Raw genomic sequence first — 16918 nt, 5'->3', positions numbered from 1 at the left:
CTTTGTCTCAGTCTCAAATCACAGGCAGACTGACACAGGTTTTGTTCAAGAATATCCCTGTATTTAGCACCATCCATCTTTCCCTTGACTCAGACCGGTTTCCCAATCCCTGCTGCTGAAAAACATCCCCACATCATGATGCTGCCACCACCATGTTTCACTGTGGCAATGGTGTTCTTGGGGTGTTTGCTAGACATAGCATCTTCCTTGGTGGCTGAAAAGTTCAATTTTAGTCTCATCTGACCAAAGCACCTTCCTCCATATATTAAGGGAGTCGCCCACATGCCTTTTGGCAAACTCAAAACGTACCTTCTTATTTTTAACGTTAAGTAATGGCTTTTTTCTGCCCACTCTTACATAAAGCCCAGCTCTATGGAGTGTGCAGCTTATTATGGTTCTATAGACAGATACTCCAGTTTCTGCTGTGGAACTCCTCCAGGGTTACTTTTGTTCTCTGTGCTGCGTCTCTGATTAATGCCCTCCTTGCCTGGTCTGTAAGTTTGGGTGGGCGGCCCTCTCTTAGCAGGTTAGTTGTGGTACCATGTTCTTTCCATTTGAAGATTGATGGATTTGATGGTGCTCCGGGGGATCCTCAAAGATCTGGATATTTTTAATAGCCCAGCCCTGACTTGTACTTCTCAACAACTTTGTCCCTGACTTCTTTGGAGAGCACCTTCATGGGGCAATGCCTCTTGCTTAGTGGGGTTGAAGCCTCTGGGGCCTTTCAGAAAGGGTGTGTTTATACTGACAGATCATGTGACCGTTAGATTGCACCCAGGTGGACTTCATTTCACTAATTATGTGACTTTTGAAGGTATTTGGTTGCACCAGGACTTTTTAATGGCTTCATGGTAAAGGGGGTGAATACACATGCACATGCCAATTTTCAGTTTTTTTTAAAAAAATTTAATTCTTTTTTATATATATTTTACTCATTTCACTTCACCAATTAGACTATTTTGTGCAGATCCATCGCATGAAATAAGATTAAAAAACCTTTAAATTACAGGTTCAAATGTAACAAAACATGAAAAATGCCAAGTGGGGTGAATACTTTAGCAAAGCTGTAAAAAGCAGAAATGATTTAGAAGCCATGGCACCTGCTTAGGGTATTTTCTTTACATAAAAAGTACTCGCATGCACAGTTTATTGTCCCATGTATGGCCACGTACAGTATATCATGAATATCCTGTAAATTATATCCTTATAAACCGTGCTTCTAGATGTAATTTGTTAAATGACTCACTGAAACTTGCAGATTTTAATAAATAATGCACCCTTGTAACGTCTAAAATATCAGAATATTAGAAGTCATCTGAGAGTTCCATGAGCTGTATAAAAGCACTCAGCCTTCAGCCTCGTACCATTATATGCTCATGGAACTCCTTTGTAACAGCAGGTACATTATTCACTTTTTCTGTAGCATACAAAGTGTTAAAAATGTTAAAGCTGATATCAACATCTTCATTTTTTCCTTTATGTTAATGTGTTTTTCAGGTGATGCTTTAAAAAAACCTCATGTGCAGAAGACTGTTGTTTGTTACTTAGATCAAATCTGTTTGTTTCTCTATCCTTCACTGGAGAAGTTTGAGGAGGAGCTGACAGTGCTAGTTAACAATGACTGGCTACCTAAGGTAAATTCCTACGGACTGAAATTCACTGACTATTCATAAACCGAATCCAACACCCACAACTGCAGCGCATCAATGTAATTTTCATTTGCAAGAGCCCAACAAGCAGAATGAAACTATAAATATACATAAAGTATTTCCCTTATTATTTTTACTACCTCTTTACCCAATTAGAGTTATAATCTCTAAATTGTTTCAGTGATCGCTATTAACTGAATAAAACATGTTTAAGGGATTAAGCATGCAGGATAACTTATAACTTGCCATATTATAGCACAGCTGGTGTTAGATGATGCCAGTGCACATACAAAATTGCAAAGCTTTTAGACTTTTCTCGGTTTAGAACATGTGCATTTGGTCTCTTTTATTTCAATATATTTTGAGAACGCACATTACTCCTCTCCTATCGGAATCGTTACTTTAGGGTGTATCAATATTCTGTAGTATCTTTACAGATGTAGGATCTGGCCCTTCAAAAGAGGTGTACAATCCGTGTATCAAGGTTATCAACACAAATTATCTGTTTTGCTAGTTTCTCAACCAACATTTTCCAAACTGGCTGGTTGATTTCAGGAACAAGTGTCTTAGTCTGAATGTAATGCTTGTTAGTCCCCAATTTATGGTCATGGAGGTGTAGCTTGTATGGCCCCTTAATGTGACACTCACTACCAGTCTGTTGGTGCTTAGTAGATTTGCAGTTATTATTTGATCTATGGGGGTGGTCAGTAGTAGCATTAGAACATGTTCATGTAGCCTTAGGTGATAAATCTTTGGAAAATGTACCCAATATATGGTATTGTATTATTAATGCAATGTATGGTATAGAAGTATAGCACTGCATTATTTACACTAAAGTATTAATGATGCTTTGCTTATAAAATATGTAATTTTTAGATTTATTTTAACAGGATGATGGCAATATCAATGGAGGCTGTGTGTCAATTCAAGAACGAAGACTGCATATTGGTGTTCACAATGGCTGGGTATTTGTGCAAAAGCCACAGATTGTTGTTGTAGTCCCAGAGGCTGAAATGATGAGAGGACATTCCACAACCAGTTTAAAGAAAAATGTCACCCAACAAAAATTAAGGTATTTAGAAATCAAACCATTTGTTAGTATATTTGCTAATTTGTGCAGTATTTTTTGACTAGGAAAATTTTAATAAGGTGCTTTTGAAATGTTAAAAGCAGAGCCCCTCAGTCAACTTGAGTCCCATACATAATATCAGTGGGAACAAACTAGGTTAAACATATAAACTGTCAGGTTTTGCCCCAGCATTTTTAACCATAGGTAATGAATTAAACTTTGCTTTTATTATTGTGACTGCATATTAAACAGTCTTAATAATCTTAATTGTAAAATCTTACTGTTGATTGATTTCTATGGGCTACAAAGCTATGGCATACAGTGTTCATTTTAGGACATCATTTCAGGTTTCCTATATAGTTCACCGCAAGGGGCCGATTTATCAAAATTCAAGATTGTGTTTTTTTCACAGCTCGTGAAAAAACACAAATGTGAATATACTTGAGAATAACCACGAATAGTTGGTATTTAATTAAGAATAAATCCACAAAACGTCGCCAGTACATACCCAGCAAGTAAAAGCTGTGAAGGTTCAGTAAAATTCAATGAGAATTGTTTCTGACAACTTTATGTATTAATTTTTCCAGCTTATTAAAACATTTAAGTTTGTTAGCCTCATTGAAAGTGAGTGGAACAATGTGAGGGAGTAAGTGGACAGAGCTTAGCTGGGCAATATGTAACAGCTGCTTGTTGGCTAATGTACAGTAGCTTATACACATGGCAGTAATCTGCACATCTGCAGGGGATAATTCAACTGTGGGTTTTTTTTTTTTTTGGAGGGGGGGGTACACTACAGACTTCCTTCTAGACTAACCTTTCTGACTCCTTCTAGTGTCGAAGACTAATAGATGGCTGACTTGGTGACAATATGCCTTCTTATTTTTAATGGTTATGAAACATCAACAAGTACTGTAATTTCGATGCCTACTGAAAATTCGCTCTTTTCAGGAAGCTCTTTAGACACTGGGTGCAAACAAAATCTAAAAGTTTCAAGTATCCCCAATTTTTAATTATTAGCTGGACCAATCCTGATTTATCATTATATGTATTAAGTATTAGCACATTGAAATACTGAAAGTTGGGATAATGCATGGCCAAAAATAGTTGCACTCGTCAACACAGCAAAGTCACAAGCTTTGCAAATTTTATTCTACAGAAATGTTACAGTAGCTATTAAAAGCACAAGCCATACGGCTACTTTCCACTTGTTCAAGTTCTTTTGTGATTGATTAAAATTAATAATTGTGTTATAAGCTAATTGCTTTCATAGGGACTGCCCTTTTCTGTGTGTGAAGCTTACGGTAAAAGAGGATATTGTGCCAAAAAAGACTAAAAAATTAGTCTTATCGTTTTACATGTACACATATCAGCTTTTTTCAGCTTCCATTTATTATATTTAAATGCTGTGTTGGTTTTCGGTTGTGCATTAGTGCAGTAAAATCTTTTCAAAAATTTCCTAAATACGAGACATTTAATTGTTTAATGTAATTGTTCATTTAGAAAAATAATTCTTTATAGGGTATCATAGTATATTCTTTCCAACAGCTCCACAGTGCAAGCACTAGTCCTGAGGAGTCGTATACGCCTGCCTGAAATGGTTAATCACCGTGGCTTTGCACTTGTCTTTCTGCTCGAGTATGTCTTTTCTATCCCCAATGGAATCCACAGTAAGGTACTGTACAATTTAGATAGTTCATAAATTATCCAAAGGTCATGCACTTTCTAATAAAAGAAGGAATGCCCAAGTGATCATTGGAGTTAATATAGAATAAGCAATAATGATGCATTAATGGGCATTCAAGGTCAGAAATGGAATTGGCATACTCAACACCTGCTGGTGGGTCAGGGGGCTTTGTGAGGCTACATATAAGGGTTTGTGGGATGCAATTACTTTCGGTTACACATCTGGTCAATCAGCAGAAGCTTTTTGTTTTTTTTTGTAATGGAAGATTAATGATCTGTCCTCCTTTTGTGTAATTACAGCAGGTATTGCGAGGAACAAATCTTTTGATCTTTTTAATAAAGTTATTTTTAAAAAAGTCATATGGCTACTTTGCTATTTCTTTATCTTCTCGTAATGTAGAGAAGAGAAATAGAAGAGTTTGTGGCAGTGTATAATAGAAGAAATATTCAGCAGCAGTTACACAACTTTAACAAATAGATAAAGATTACTCCAATGTTTGTGTAGGTTTCCTAAGAGAAAGTAAGGTCTACAAAATAGTACAAAGAAGTTGTGCAGCTGTGTGGGCTGGATGCTTCAGTTTAACTCACCACAGCTGAATTTTTTGACCAAAAAAGCCTGCAACTAAATAAAAATTACAGTACATATACAGATAAAGCAGGCTTTAAATGTAACATATATCCCAGTACAGTGTGGTGTTTTGGAGGAATGCCATTCCTTACAATGGAAAGAGTTTGTATCTGGGTGCACCATGTTTATCTGAATTACCGTTACAACTCTGTCTGTATATTAGCAGACCTACCCTACATCAGCTCACTATATACATATGGTCACGTATGTTCTCCTTATATTGTGTGGGTTTTTATGGGTAGTTCAATTTCATTCTACACTCCAAAAACATACAGGCTTGCTTATTGGACGCTGATGAAGTTGACCATAAGGCAATGCTATATAAGTAGAGAATAATAAGAACAATGGTGGATAAGTATTTTAGCATTGTGGAGAGATCTATGGTCGGGTGCAAAGTGGTGAGGCATGAAAGGTTAAAGAAGAAGAATTGAATATCTGCTGTCAAACAGCTTTCTATAATATGAAATGTTTGCTGGTACAGTTGTATAAATACAACTGCATTGCTCATATTCATGCAAGCATTAACACCCATCAAGGTAAACTTACATTTACAGCTGAGGCTTCTTTTGAGCTATTCTCAGACTTGATTGGTGCCATTAGATCCCACTTTCCATACGCAGCAGTATTCAGAAGTAAGCTTTATCAGGTCTATGTAAATACAGCAATAAGCACTCACAGAAAATGTCCTCTATCAAAAGAAACACAGGATGTCTTGTCTTCCTTTGTATAAACATGTTCTTCAGGTATTAGGCTTCCTTTCTCAGAAAAATCCTACTTTCCCAAGGCCAGAGTCTGTGCAACTGCTCCCCCCACCCATAAGAATTCATAAAACTCACTCATATAGACTAGAGCTGCAGTAGGAAGCTACAAAGAACAAGCTTAAACGGCTGCTGCTATTTTAAACAAATGGAAGAAGCTTCTAGGGCTCTTTACTCAGGTATGTTAAAGCTTTCTGCAGGATTAATATAGTGTTCTAGGTGGCACTGATGTGGCTAATCTATTGGCATTAAAATGTCAAAATGCATTTCCTTCTTCTTTAAAGGAAATCATTTTATTACTCCCAGAAACACACAATCATTGTTTTTATGTCCCCCTCTCTATAGCCAAGGTATGTACTGAGATCCTCTTTATCTTTTTTGTTTTTCATCCACTCCAGAATTATTTTGCCCATGTGTTTGGGATGATTCTTCGGCTAAAAGATGATCTTTTTTTCCAAGATAACGTTTATTTAGCAGTTCACAGCATTTTGGTCTTCAGGGAGGGTTACACAAAATAAGTCATTTCTCAAAAAGAACTACCTAAAAGCATATATGGAGCATATATGGAGAGTGTCAGAACAAATTTTTAAAACCCAAAAGGCCAAAATATCATCAGTGGCTCAAGAAGTTAAATGTTCTTAATCAAGTAAAGGTGACTGTACCCTGGTCCATACACCCTGATGTCAGACTGACCCATTGGGATAAATGGGTGGATATACATCTATGGGCACCTTCCTATTACAGTAGTTTGTTCAGATTGTTACCCTGAATGATGGGAATTGCAGGAAGCACAACCCCTCACCACTTCCTCATCGGCCAGTGCACCATGGACACCATGCACAGCTCATAAGTAGAACTGACTGCAGGATTTGACAAAATGGTTTCTGAGTTGGCAAACAGTTCTAGATGGTTTGACAGTGATCTAAATGGCCCGCTGCCTTTTCAAATCTGGGCTTGTATGAATAACTGTGGCAAAATTTCTAAAACTGTGGTAAATAAAGGTGCAAAATAGCCACTCCGCTATCACCTAAAATAAATATTCCTGTAACAGTGGACCAATTTTTCTCCCAGATGGTGTGCAGAACTGGTAATTAGTTACTGCAAAATAACAAGGCTCTGAATTTATTGTTTCGTATTAATTGCATTCTAGGATCCCTTGCAAATGTAAGGATCAAGCAGAATCATTTTATAAATACTCTGAACAGTGATGTTTAGTTTTACTTTGCTTGGCTGAACAAGCTCATTATCAGACATATAAAACTCTGGCCTCGCATATCTCCCCTTTTCATCTTTTCCTATTTTCCGGCACAGGAACATCATTCTTTACATTAAAGTGGTTGTGTGATAAAAATAACAGGCAGTGGTGTAATTTTCCAGCACAACAACAGAACACTGGCTGAATTTTAAAAAGCTGCCTTTTAATCGTGTATTTTGTTTTTCATACTTGGAAAATAATATGAACCCCACTAATTGTGTAAAGATGTATTCTATTTAGATCTGCACTTTTAATAATGTAAATGTGGAAATAACAGGACCTGGGGGAATGAGAGTATAGAAGCCTATGAATTTAGAAGGAGGCTTATGTTGGGCAGTTGTCTGAAATCAGAATCTGCAGTCGCCATTGGGAGATAATTTATACTGTGGGCTTTGTATGATATTTGTCATACAGGAGGCTGGGAGGATAGGTAGGTACATGTAGTATACATTGATTCCTGCTGTGAGTAAAGTTGGAAGTGTGTTTATACAGGAGTGGCAAGTGAAAGAGAGATATAAAGGTATGTAGCACAAGGAGTAGCTATCAGATTGGTAAGATGAGTAAAATAAATAGATGCCAGGGCAGGAGAGTTGAACTAATGCAAACAGGAACAGTCACTTGAATGAGATAGGTAGTAAGCATAGGAATAAACAAAAGAAAAACTACAGGAGTCCACATGATGGAGAAAGAGGGAAAATATAACAGTAAGGGCATTGTAAAGTAGAAATAGGGAATGTTACAGTTTATGCTTAGAGTGGCTATCATGCCCTTTTCTGCTTTTCAGTATGTCTTTAAAATCGGTATTAAAAGACCCATTACTTACAGAATTCATGCAAAGCAACCATACTGCTTCCAAAAATCCTTCATTTTAAAGGACTTGAACATCCTGATCAGTCGCCATGTGAAGTACTTCTTAAACTCAGACCAACCGTTTTTGCTTGTGCTTCATTTAATTTTTAACTTGTGTATAGTTAACCCTAACCCGAAAGATGAATGTTCATGTAAAGTCCATTCATTTTTATTTCGAAAAAGTAACTTTTATATTTATAATGTTCTGTCATTAGACTCCTTCAGCAGCATCAAGTACATCTTACATGCATATGATTCGTTGGGCGGCTTGGACCCCTTCTCTAGAAAAGGGTTCTTCAGAAGTGGCCTTACCCCTTCAAGGAGGACCTCATCCTAACCCCAGCAGCAATTTAGTATACAAGATGCCGCCAGCTAACATGAGCTCAGAAGAGGTAAGCACCATTATAGATATGGCAGTGCTATGATGAACAAAAAAGAGATTTTTTGTAGATGGTATTTGAAATATGTCCAGTTTTCCAAGGCACAAACATTATATTTTATGATATGTTAAAAAATAAAATGTATGCATCTGTAAACTAATGGTATTTGTGGATAATTTATATATCAATAATTAGTTACATTTTTTAATTTTACGTGCTCTCCAGGGTGAGAGGCTGAGTAGGATTTTTGAATTGCCCGTGGACAGGCATAGCTCTGGCAGGTAGGAGACTTTGCTATACATGTGAGTATTTCCTGCCTCTTTAAAATGAGACTGTGCCATATATGTAGCATTTACAATATACAACAACTAAGAAAAAGTCTCAAAAACCACTGGAAAGTTAACAATTTTATTTCAATCCCTTAAAACCATTAGTAACCCCTTACAGATATGGCCTAATGCGTTTCATGCTTACCCTGCACTTAGTCATAGCCTATAACTTTTTATTAGTTGGCATGTCCATCAGTAATCACTAGGGGGTGTTCTCTTTATACCACATATTTTAGTGTTTACTTCTCAGAGTACTTTTCCTCTTCTTTGAATTTCTTGTTTGGAGTTTTGATTTCCAATACACAGACTGCTATTTTCTTTACCCAGGGAATACAATGTGATGCTTCTTAAAGAATAAGTAAACGTTTTTTTTTCTATGAGTAAAATTACTCTAAACAGCCTCCAGAATTACCTACCTTTGTCTCAGCATTCTCTCTGACCTGCTTCCACAGTCAGAAGGTATCCTTTTTCTTTGCTTAGGTGTGCAGAGTGAAGCCCCGCCCCCACTTCCTGTTCAGGTCTCTCATCAAAAAAAACCAAAACCCTGGCTAATGCACAGACTGTCTCCTGCTGCCTCCAGGCATGTGCAGAAGGCTCTCCACTCTGACAACCCTGTGGAATTGAAGAGAGAACTGAACAGGAAGTGGGGGCGGGGCTTTACTCTGCACACTGAAGCAAAGAAAAAAGAACACCTTCTGACTGAGGAACCAAACCAGAGAGAATGCTGGGACAAAGGTAGGTAATTCTGGAGGCTGTTTAGAGTAAATTTACTCATAGAAAAAAAAAAAGGTTTACTTATTCTTTAAACATATTATTAATATTTAATAGCTCTAAGGGCTTGCTTCCCCCTTTCTACACAGCTCTAGAGAATTGTTTCATGCTCACATAATCCTTAGTGCCCACACCTGTCCCCTCTGTCTCTCTTCCTATGTGTAATCCCTATCCTTTTTTCTGCGTCTTTCTTTAATGCATGCAACTTCTGTGCCTTCCCAAATATCCACACTTATCTCTTGTTCTTGCTGTGTGCTTCTCGGCTTTCTACTGTAGTGATTGCCACTTTGTCACCCTCTAGATATGCACTTCTCAATCAACTGTTGGCTGCAGAAAGTGTCCGTAAAATAACAAATTGCAAATTGATACTACTTATAACCAAACACACATCTTGCACAGTTACACCAAGTACCAATGCACCCGGTTGACCTGCTGGGGTGACGGTAATTCCATGGTTCCCATCATAAGTTGCATCACTTGCATTGGTGGAATTGGCACTATCCCCATTCTGAAGGTGCTAGCTGCAGTTGCCAGGATTCACAAAAAATCAGTATAGAATAGAGTGTGTTTTTTCTTTCAATATTTTTATTCATATTTTAGACAATGTGTGTGTATATGGGCTTTATTGATGCAGTCCTTGCTCTGACAGGTCCTATTCCTGTTGTAATTCGATTGGGCCAAACTATTGGATTCCTCTCATATCATATTTATTGTATTAAATATGACTAAATACAGCAGAGCTGATAGCAAGCTACAGCATCCAACAGCATCAACAAATAAACTAATAATTGGTACAAGATATAAATAAAAGTATAGAAACACAGGATATAAATAAATGGTAATGGTAACTAAATAAAATTATTGTGCTAATTATATTATTGCGCTAAGAGCTAATTTTGACTCTATAGCTGTTTTTTTTGGTATGAAATACAAAATGCATGCAGGGAAAACCTATGCACAAATGTGTTACCCTTATTTATATTACCAGGTGCAACAGGTGGAATCTGGCACAGTGCATTTTACCTTTTGTTCTGGGTCAGAGAACCTACTGGAAAAGACCAGAGACTCTGCAGTAACTGCCAATGAAGAGCTCATTCAATCCAAGAAAAATGTAAAGACATCAAATTGTAAGTGTTTTGTATTTATAAATGTCTGCAGAAATGCCACAAATGATAATGTAGGGAAGGCATATATTTAGAGCATTTTTTGCATTCATGCCTACTTCTGTACTCTTATCCACACTGCTGCTCCAGTTATGGCTTTCAGTGCAGCACCAATCTGGCTTCACAGCAGGGCTTGCCTTTCATGTTTATACTGTATAATGCTATAGCTGTGCCATAGTATTTCTTGCAACTTGCTATTTTTTATGTGATTTGGCAAAATATTTCTTTTGACCTGTATGAAAATCATTCATTACATTCTTTTTTTTAAGAAATGTGTGCCATTTCTGTGGTCTATCCACAATACATACTGTAAAGAATAGCCTGCATTGACAGAGCCAGACTTCCAATGTGTGTGTGCTCCAAGCCTCTCCTTGCTCACTTGCTAGACCAACCACAGCCCCCCACCCAACCCACCAGTGTGCTCTTGTTTATAACTAACCTAGCAATTGTGGCTGGGTGCAATGTGTCCCAAAAATAGTGGCACTCTAGGACCAGGCCATAAATCTGAGCCTCTACATTCACACTAATTAGAAAGTTTACTTCTGCCCATACATGGTCCTCACTGGGCTGTTTGCAGAACTGGATGCGTGGGTGCTAGCTAGGAACTGTCTGTGTCAGGATGTTATAGTTTCCCGCTTTCGTGTCAAAATAACTATGGGGCACATTTACTAATCTACGAATCCGAATCACGAATGGGAAAAAATCGGATTGGAAACGAAAATTTCTGAAGATCGCAAATATCACGAAAATGCTTACGAAAAAATCGTATTAGTCACGATAATATAGTATTGGCCATCCAAAAGTCACACAATTTTTGTACCGAACAATTGTAAACAGCGGTAAAACCTTTCCGATTTTTTCGTGCAAACGTCCGAAAAAGTCGTGCGGCGTATGAAAAAGTCGCACGGACGCCCGAAAAAAACTGCAAAAATACGCTCGGAGCGTTCGTGCTTTTGTAAATGTGCCTCTTAGTGTGATTCATTAGGTGCAAGTGAACTGCCAATATTGACCCTGGAGCTACTGCTTCCTTCAAGGTAGTGGTAGCCGAAGGGTTCCCCAGCGCCAGTAGGCATGCTGAAGGGCCACATCGGCACTGAATGCAAATGTGCAAAGAACTGCTGTGGACATAAGTACCTTCCATTAGTGCAACAACTGTAGCCATATTTGTGCAACAGCAAACTACATTTGTAGGGTGTCGGTGATCCTTTTGTTATTGTTGCAAATTATTAGTGTTTGGATTGAATACCAACTGCACATTTAATTTTTTTCAAATTTTAACCAGTCTTAAGAATTAACAAGTCTAACCTGATAGAGCTTTACAGTAAAATGTAACGGAGAACTACATTTCAGAGCATTAAAATGAGAGGACTGGTCAAGGGCCTGTATACTTTTGTGAATTCATTTCTGAATTTTATTGCTTTATGAGTTTTATTCATAAATGTATTTGCAGACATTCCAAATACAGGTATAGGATCCCTTTTTCAGAAAGCTCTGAATTACAGGAAGGCCATCTCGCATAGTCCATTTCAAGCAGACAATTTAATTTTTTCTTTTTTTTTTAATTATTTCCTTTTCCCTGTAATAATAAAACAGTACCTTGTACTTGAGGGTAACTAAGCTGCATGAATCTGTATTGGTGGCAAAACAATCCTATTGGGTTTATTTCAAGTTTAAATCAGGTTTAGCAAATTAAAAAGTAATATTAAGTACTATACTTTTTATAATTATAATATCACTAACATAGATCATTTGGAATCCATATCGTCGGTGCTACAATTGAGTTTACTGCTCTTTTAATTTGTTAGTAGTGTTTTTTGTATCTTTTAATACTCCTGCTCTGTGTCCTTGATATTGAGCATACTGTAAAATACTGTTTGCCCACTAGAGGGTACTGCATCATCGCAGAATAATTCAACAGTATTTTATTTCTTATGAGTTCCACATTTGTAATCAGAAATAAAATGATATGTATCCAAGGCACTAAAAGCTGAACTCAGTCACAGTTCATATAACAAAAATAATCTTTTCCAATTGCTGTTTTGTCCCTGATATTTATTCCCACCCCCTTCCAGCAACAGCTCAGTTTACTGAAAATAATTTTGACTAAACTTTTAATATTTGTTGAATTGACATCCTCCTTGTCCTTTACTCTTAAGCGGCATAAAAATATCTTATACTGTTTGCTCATTTGCTCAGGCTTAGTGTAAAATAATCAATAAAACCTTATTTAATCTATATTTGCTGTTATATTTGGTTCTGATTTTTATGTCTTAGTTTTAGTTTTCCCTTGGTATTAGCCTTATAGTGTAATGATACTCATCCTTCATTGATCAACACTTTCTAATAATCCAGATCATATTTTCTTTGGTTGCTCAAGTAATTGAATCTGAGTCAGTCTAAATCCTCAGGCAGGCATTCTGCAAATCTGATTATCCATAATCTATTTAAACTAGGTTCCTTTGTCTGTACAAGACATATATTTGGTGCCCCAATGAACCTTGTATGTATGTGTCTAATTAACATTACCTTTTTTAACCTCAAATGACCTTTGGTATCAGACTTTTCCATAACATTAATAATAATAACATGTTTAAATTCTATGCCCCATGATATCAGATGTACCAATATCAAACAGCCATTAGCAATCAGCATCATTGCTTTTAAACTGATTTTAATTCAGCCTAACCGACCTCATTTAATTCTGTCTACCTGGTGTGTGCAAGTCTAGTTTTTCAAGATTAACTCCCATAATTCATGATATAATAAATAAAGTAATTTATTTATTTAAAGTTATAAAATTAACTAAACATCAAAAAGAAATCTGTCAGGTTTGATCTGTCGAGCTCCATTGGTCCTGTGGAGGCTTAGAATAGTAGATGAATAGAATGGTCAGTGACACATTTTCCAGAGGAAGTTAATCCCACCATTGTTTTCTATTTCACCTAGTTCAAGGGTAAATTAATCCTATCATTGTTTTCTACTTCACACATTTTCAAGGGGACGTTAGTCCCATCTTTCTATTTCTCCCAGTTTCAATTCTAACTTAAACAAATTATTGTGGGTGTCCAAGGATGAGCGCCAATGCTCCTAAAATGGCTGCTGTAGCCATTCTTGTTTGGGAAAAATAAAGAAGACTCATGGAAACAAACGTCCATTTAAACTGGAATTGTTTTGAGTTTTAATGATACTTTTGGGTAAAAACATTTGTGATTTTTCGAGCGTAAACTCAAAATTTTGTTCAACCGTATGAGTTTGATGGCCATAAAAAAACTAATTTTAGTAAATCAGCCCTTACAAGTAGAAAACCCAGGTAGATATCCTCAGGTTGATGGGGCTGTAAGCTTAAATATTCTATGGCCAAATGGTAGAACAAACATTGAATTTTCATGAATGATGTGTGGCTAAAGGCAGAAGTGTCAGATGCATGATTCACTTTTAGTAAGGAGTGTCCCTAGGATGTCTTACTGGATAAGACTATGCTAGGTTAGGTTAAACATTTGAAAAGCTACCTGAAACTGGATATTTTGGGTCTGGCATGTCTTCTGTTTGTCTTGTACTGGGAACGCAATTTTTTTCTCATTTCGATAGTAAAGAAAAAAGTCAACTAGGGCCATGTTTTATAGACAGCAGCATTACTGAATATCACTTCAGGAAAAAACTGTTAAATCAGATAATGAAGAATTCATCACTTCTCAATTATTGTATTAGAAAACTTCTAAAGAAGGAAGAATAATGTAAAATAACTGTTAATGGCAAAATATGCTGCAAATCAATGCCGTTAAACCCACAATGACCTTTAGACAGAATAATCAGGTTGGTTTCATTGAGCATCAAAGAGCAAGAAAATGAAATAGCTTGTAACATTGACCTATCACTGACTGTTCCCTAACACACAGAAATGCTCAGTCATTCATTGCTATTTAGTCTAGGAAATACACATGCTATTTACAGACCAGTTAAAATAGAAAAATCCTTTCAGTAGCCAGTTTCATTATTATCGTTGTAATCAATGCTTATCTTTAACTTGCTGTCTGTTATAAAGCCCAGAGTTTCCAGAATATAGCAAAAACTATAAAAAAAATCATAAAGAAGAGAAGCAAATCAGTACCTTTTAAAGGGAAACTATACAGACTAATATTTTACAGAACTGATTACTTTGCCATATGTAAAAATAAGCACCAACGGTTCATTGGGTTTTATAATTTCTAGAAAGCGAGGAAGTAAAAGTATTTTCTTGGTGTAAGAGCTTAATTTACATGATAAGTATTTGTGTGTAAATAGTGGTGAATAAGAGATCACTAATAGAGTGTAGGACATCAAAATTAACATATTTAGTCACTAATATAATATTGTTCAGAGGCACAATTGCACAATACTATAGTCTATAAAAGCAGACTAGAATAATCTGGGTAGAGGTAACAGATAATTAGAGGTGGAACAAATGTAAATAGCAAAGGGGGCATTAACAGCACATTAGTCTACCCAATAGAAACAAGGAGTGGGGATGAAGGTGCTTTCTTATAGAAAATTGTAATATTATAGTGAATTGGCTGCTAAGATGGAGAATATGCAGGAGCATTTTTCATTAGACTTTCTGTTGTAGATTTAAAGGGGTGCTAAAAATAATTCTCATTTTGCATAATCTAGCATTAGAAGTGTCCTCGCTAAAACTCACACCAGGACAGACAAGGTCTGTACCAGATAAACTACCAAAGACGGGATCATAAGGCAAACTTATAAATAAGAACAGTGCAAGCTGTGTTTTTTTTTCTTGTACTGTATAGGACTCACATAGCATGTTTCATTTTCAAAGTCTAAAGCTTTGTCAAGGTTGCCAAAAGAGGAAATCTTTTCCCCGATATGTGCATCTTGGGTGGTCAATAGGGCCAAACGATCAAATTACAATGATGGGCATAGATCCCACAAGAGAAATCAAACCTGACTAATCAACACCTGTCTGATTTTTGGCCAGATATTGATCAGGGAGGCCTGTTTGGGGTTGTCATACACAGACAAATAAGCTGCCGAATCGTTCTTGCATCAACAGCTTAAATCTTCCATGTATCGCCACCTTAACAGATGACTTTCTAATATTTGCAAAGTTTGGCTTCATAGCATTCTCTTGTTTACTTACAAAGCTGTCTCTAAATGCTAATACACAGAATAATTCATGTGTCTTAACATTTACGTTTTCTTTGCTCCATAGCCAAGTTGATGGCACAGACAACATTCTCTCCTCTAGAGTCTCAAGTAGGACCTGCCGTAAGTATGACGTTTGAAGTTTTATGTCACTGCAAGGAAGTCTGCTAGTTTATATTGTTGGTTTCAGTAAATTAACATGAAATATGGATCCACTCGCACAAATGACACTGACAAAGGCAGCAATAGAGGTATGAACTTATAAGCATCATTGTACTACGTGATTGTAGAATTTTAAATAATCCTTTAGTGAGCCTAAGGTTATTGGGGTTGTTTGCCTTTGAATTAACTTTTAGTTTAGTTTGATATTGAAAGTGATTTTCTAAAGCAGAAGAAGACAAATAATTAAAAAACTATTAAAAAAAAAAAAATGAACCCCAATTGAAAAGGTGCAATTAATTGGCTATTAAATATAATACTAGAAGTTATCTTGAAAGTTAACCACCCCTTTAAAAGGTGTCTGATCCATTCTGCAAGCCAGGAGTCACATAAAAATGAAACATAAACATATACTACATAAAATGTGCCTTTTCTATCTTCTCACCACTTTATTTTCCACTCTTTCTCCTTCCCACTTTTGTTTTCTTTCGTTTTTTTGTTTTTTTTTCTTTGCTCAGTACTTAGGTTGGTTATCTCTTTCTACTGAAATGAAAAGCAACACATTTATTAACGATTTGTACAAGGAACATATGAAGATGACATATTCCTTTTTTTATATGTATCAAGATAAATGATGTAATTTATCATTGTCATCAATAAAATATATATATACACACATATACTACATGAATTGAGTTTATTTGCCCATAGGTATGTGCTGAGGAATGTAATAAATACCAGATGAAGTAAATGGTTTTTTTTCTTGGCTTTCTCGTTTATTGCTATTTTAGTTGTCAATATCCCAGCTGACAACATCTCCACGTTACCCAGCAATAAGCCATTCTTCTAAAACAGCAATGCAGCAGATCCCGACTCAACTACTTCCTTCACCAATGGCCTACCAACTTTCTCATGCTGTAAGTGAATACCAAAAGGAACCAGACCAGAAAGGATGGAATGTTGAAGACATTCTGACTTCTGGAATAATTTATGCTTCCTGTTTTATCAAAAACGTAAACTTTTTGATAAAATATAAGAAATTCATATAGCTGACTGCCAGTGTCCTTAACCACTCTTTGCAAACTT

The 16918-nt window shown here is 36.4% G+C and overlaps 1 protein-coding gene across 1 annotated transcript in view; it reads left to right on the top strand.

The window, feature by feature from the left end:
• Positions 1-16510, top strand: part of nphp4.2 (nephronophthisis 4, gene 2) — a 33229-nt gene extending 16719 nt beyond the window's left edge. The window contains 7 exon segments of the mRNA NM_001100238.1: positions 1498-1634; positions 2540-2721; positions 4264-4390; positions 8107-8283; positions 10360-10498; positions 15741-15796; positions 16351-16510. Coding sequence (NP_001093708.1) covers positions 1498-1634; positions 2540-2721; positions 4264-4390; positions 8107-8283; positions 10360-10498; positions 15741-15796; positions 16351-16467 — 935 coding nt within the window. The 3' untranslated portion in view covers positions 16468-16510.
• The last annotated feature ends 408 nt before the right edge of the window (positions 16511-16918 follow it).

The sequence above is a fragment of the Xenopus tropicalis genome, chromosome 7, assembly GCF_000004195.4.
Source record: "Xenopus tropicalis strain Nigerian chromosome 7, UCB_Xtro_10.0, whole genome shotgun sequence".
In the NCBI taxonomy this organism is placed as follows: Eukaryota; Metazoa; Chordata; class Amphibia; order Anura; family Pipidae; genus Xenopus; species Xenopus tropicalis.
Note: the sequence above shows the minus strand (reverse complement) of the source record. Positions and strands in the feature narration are given on the sequence as shown.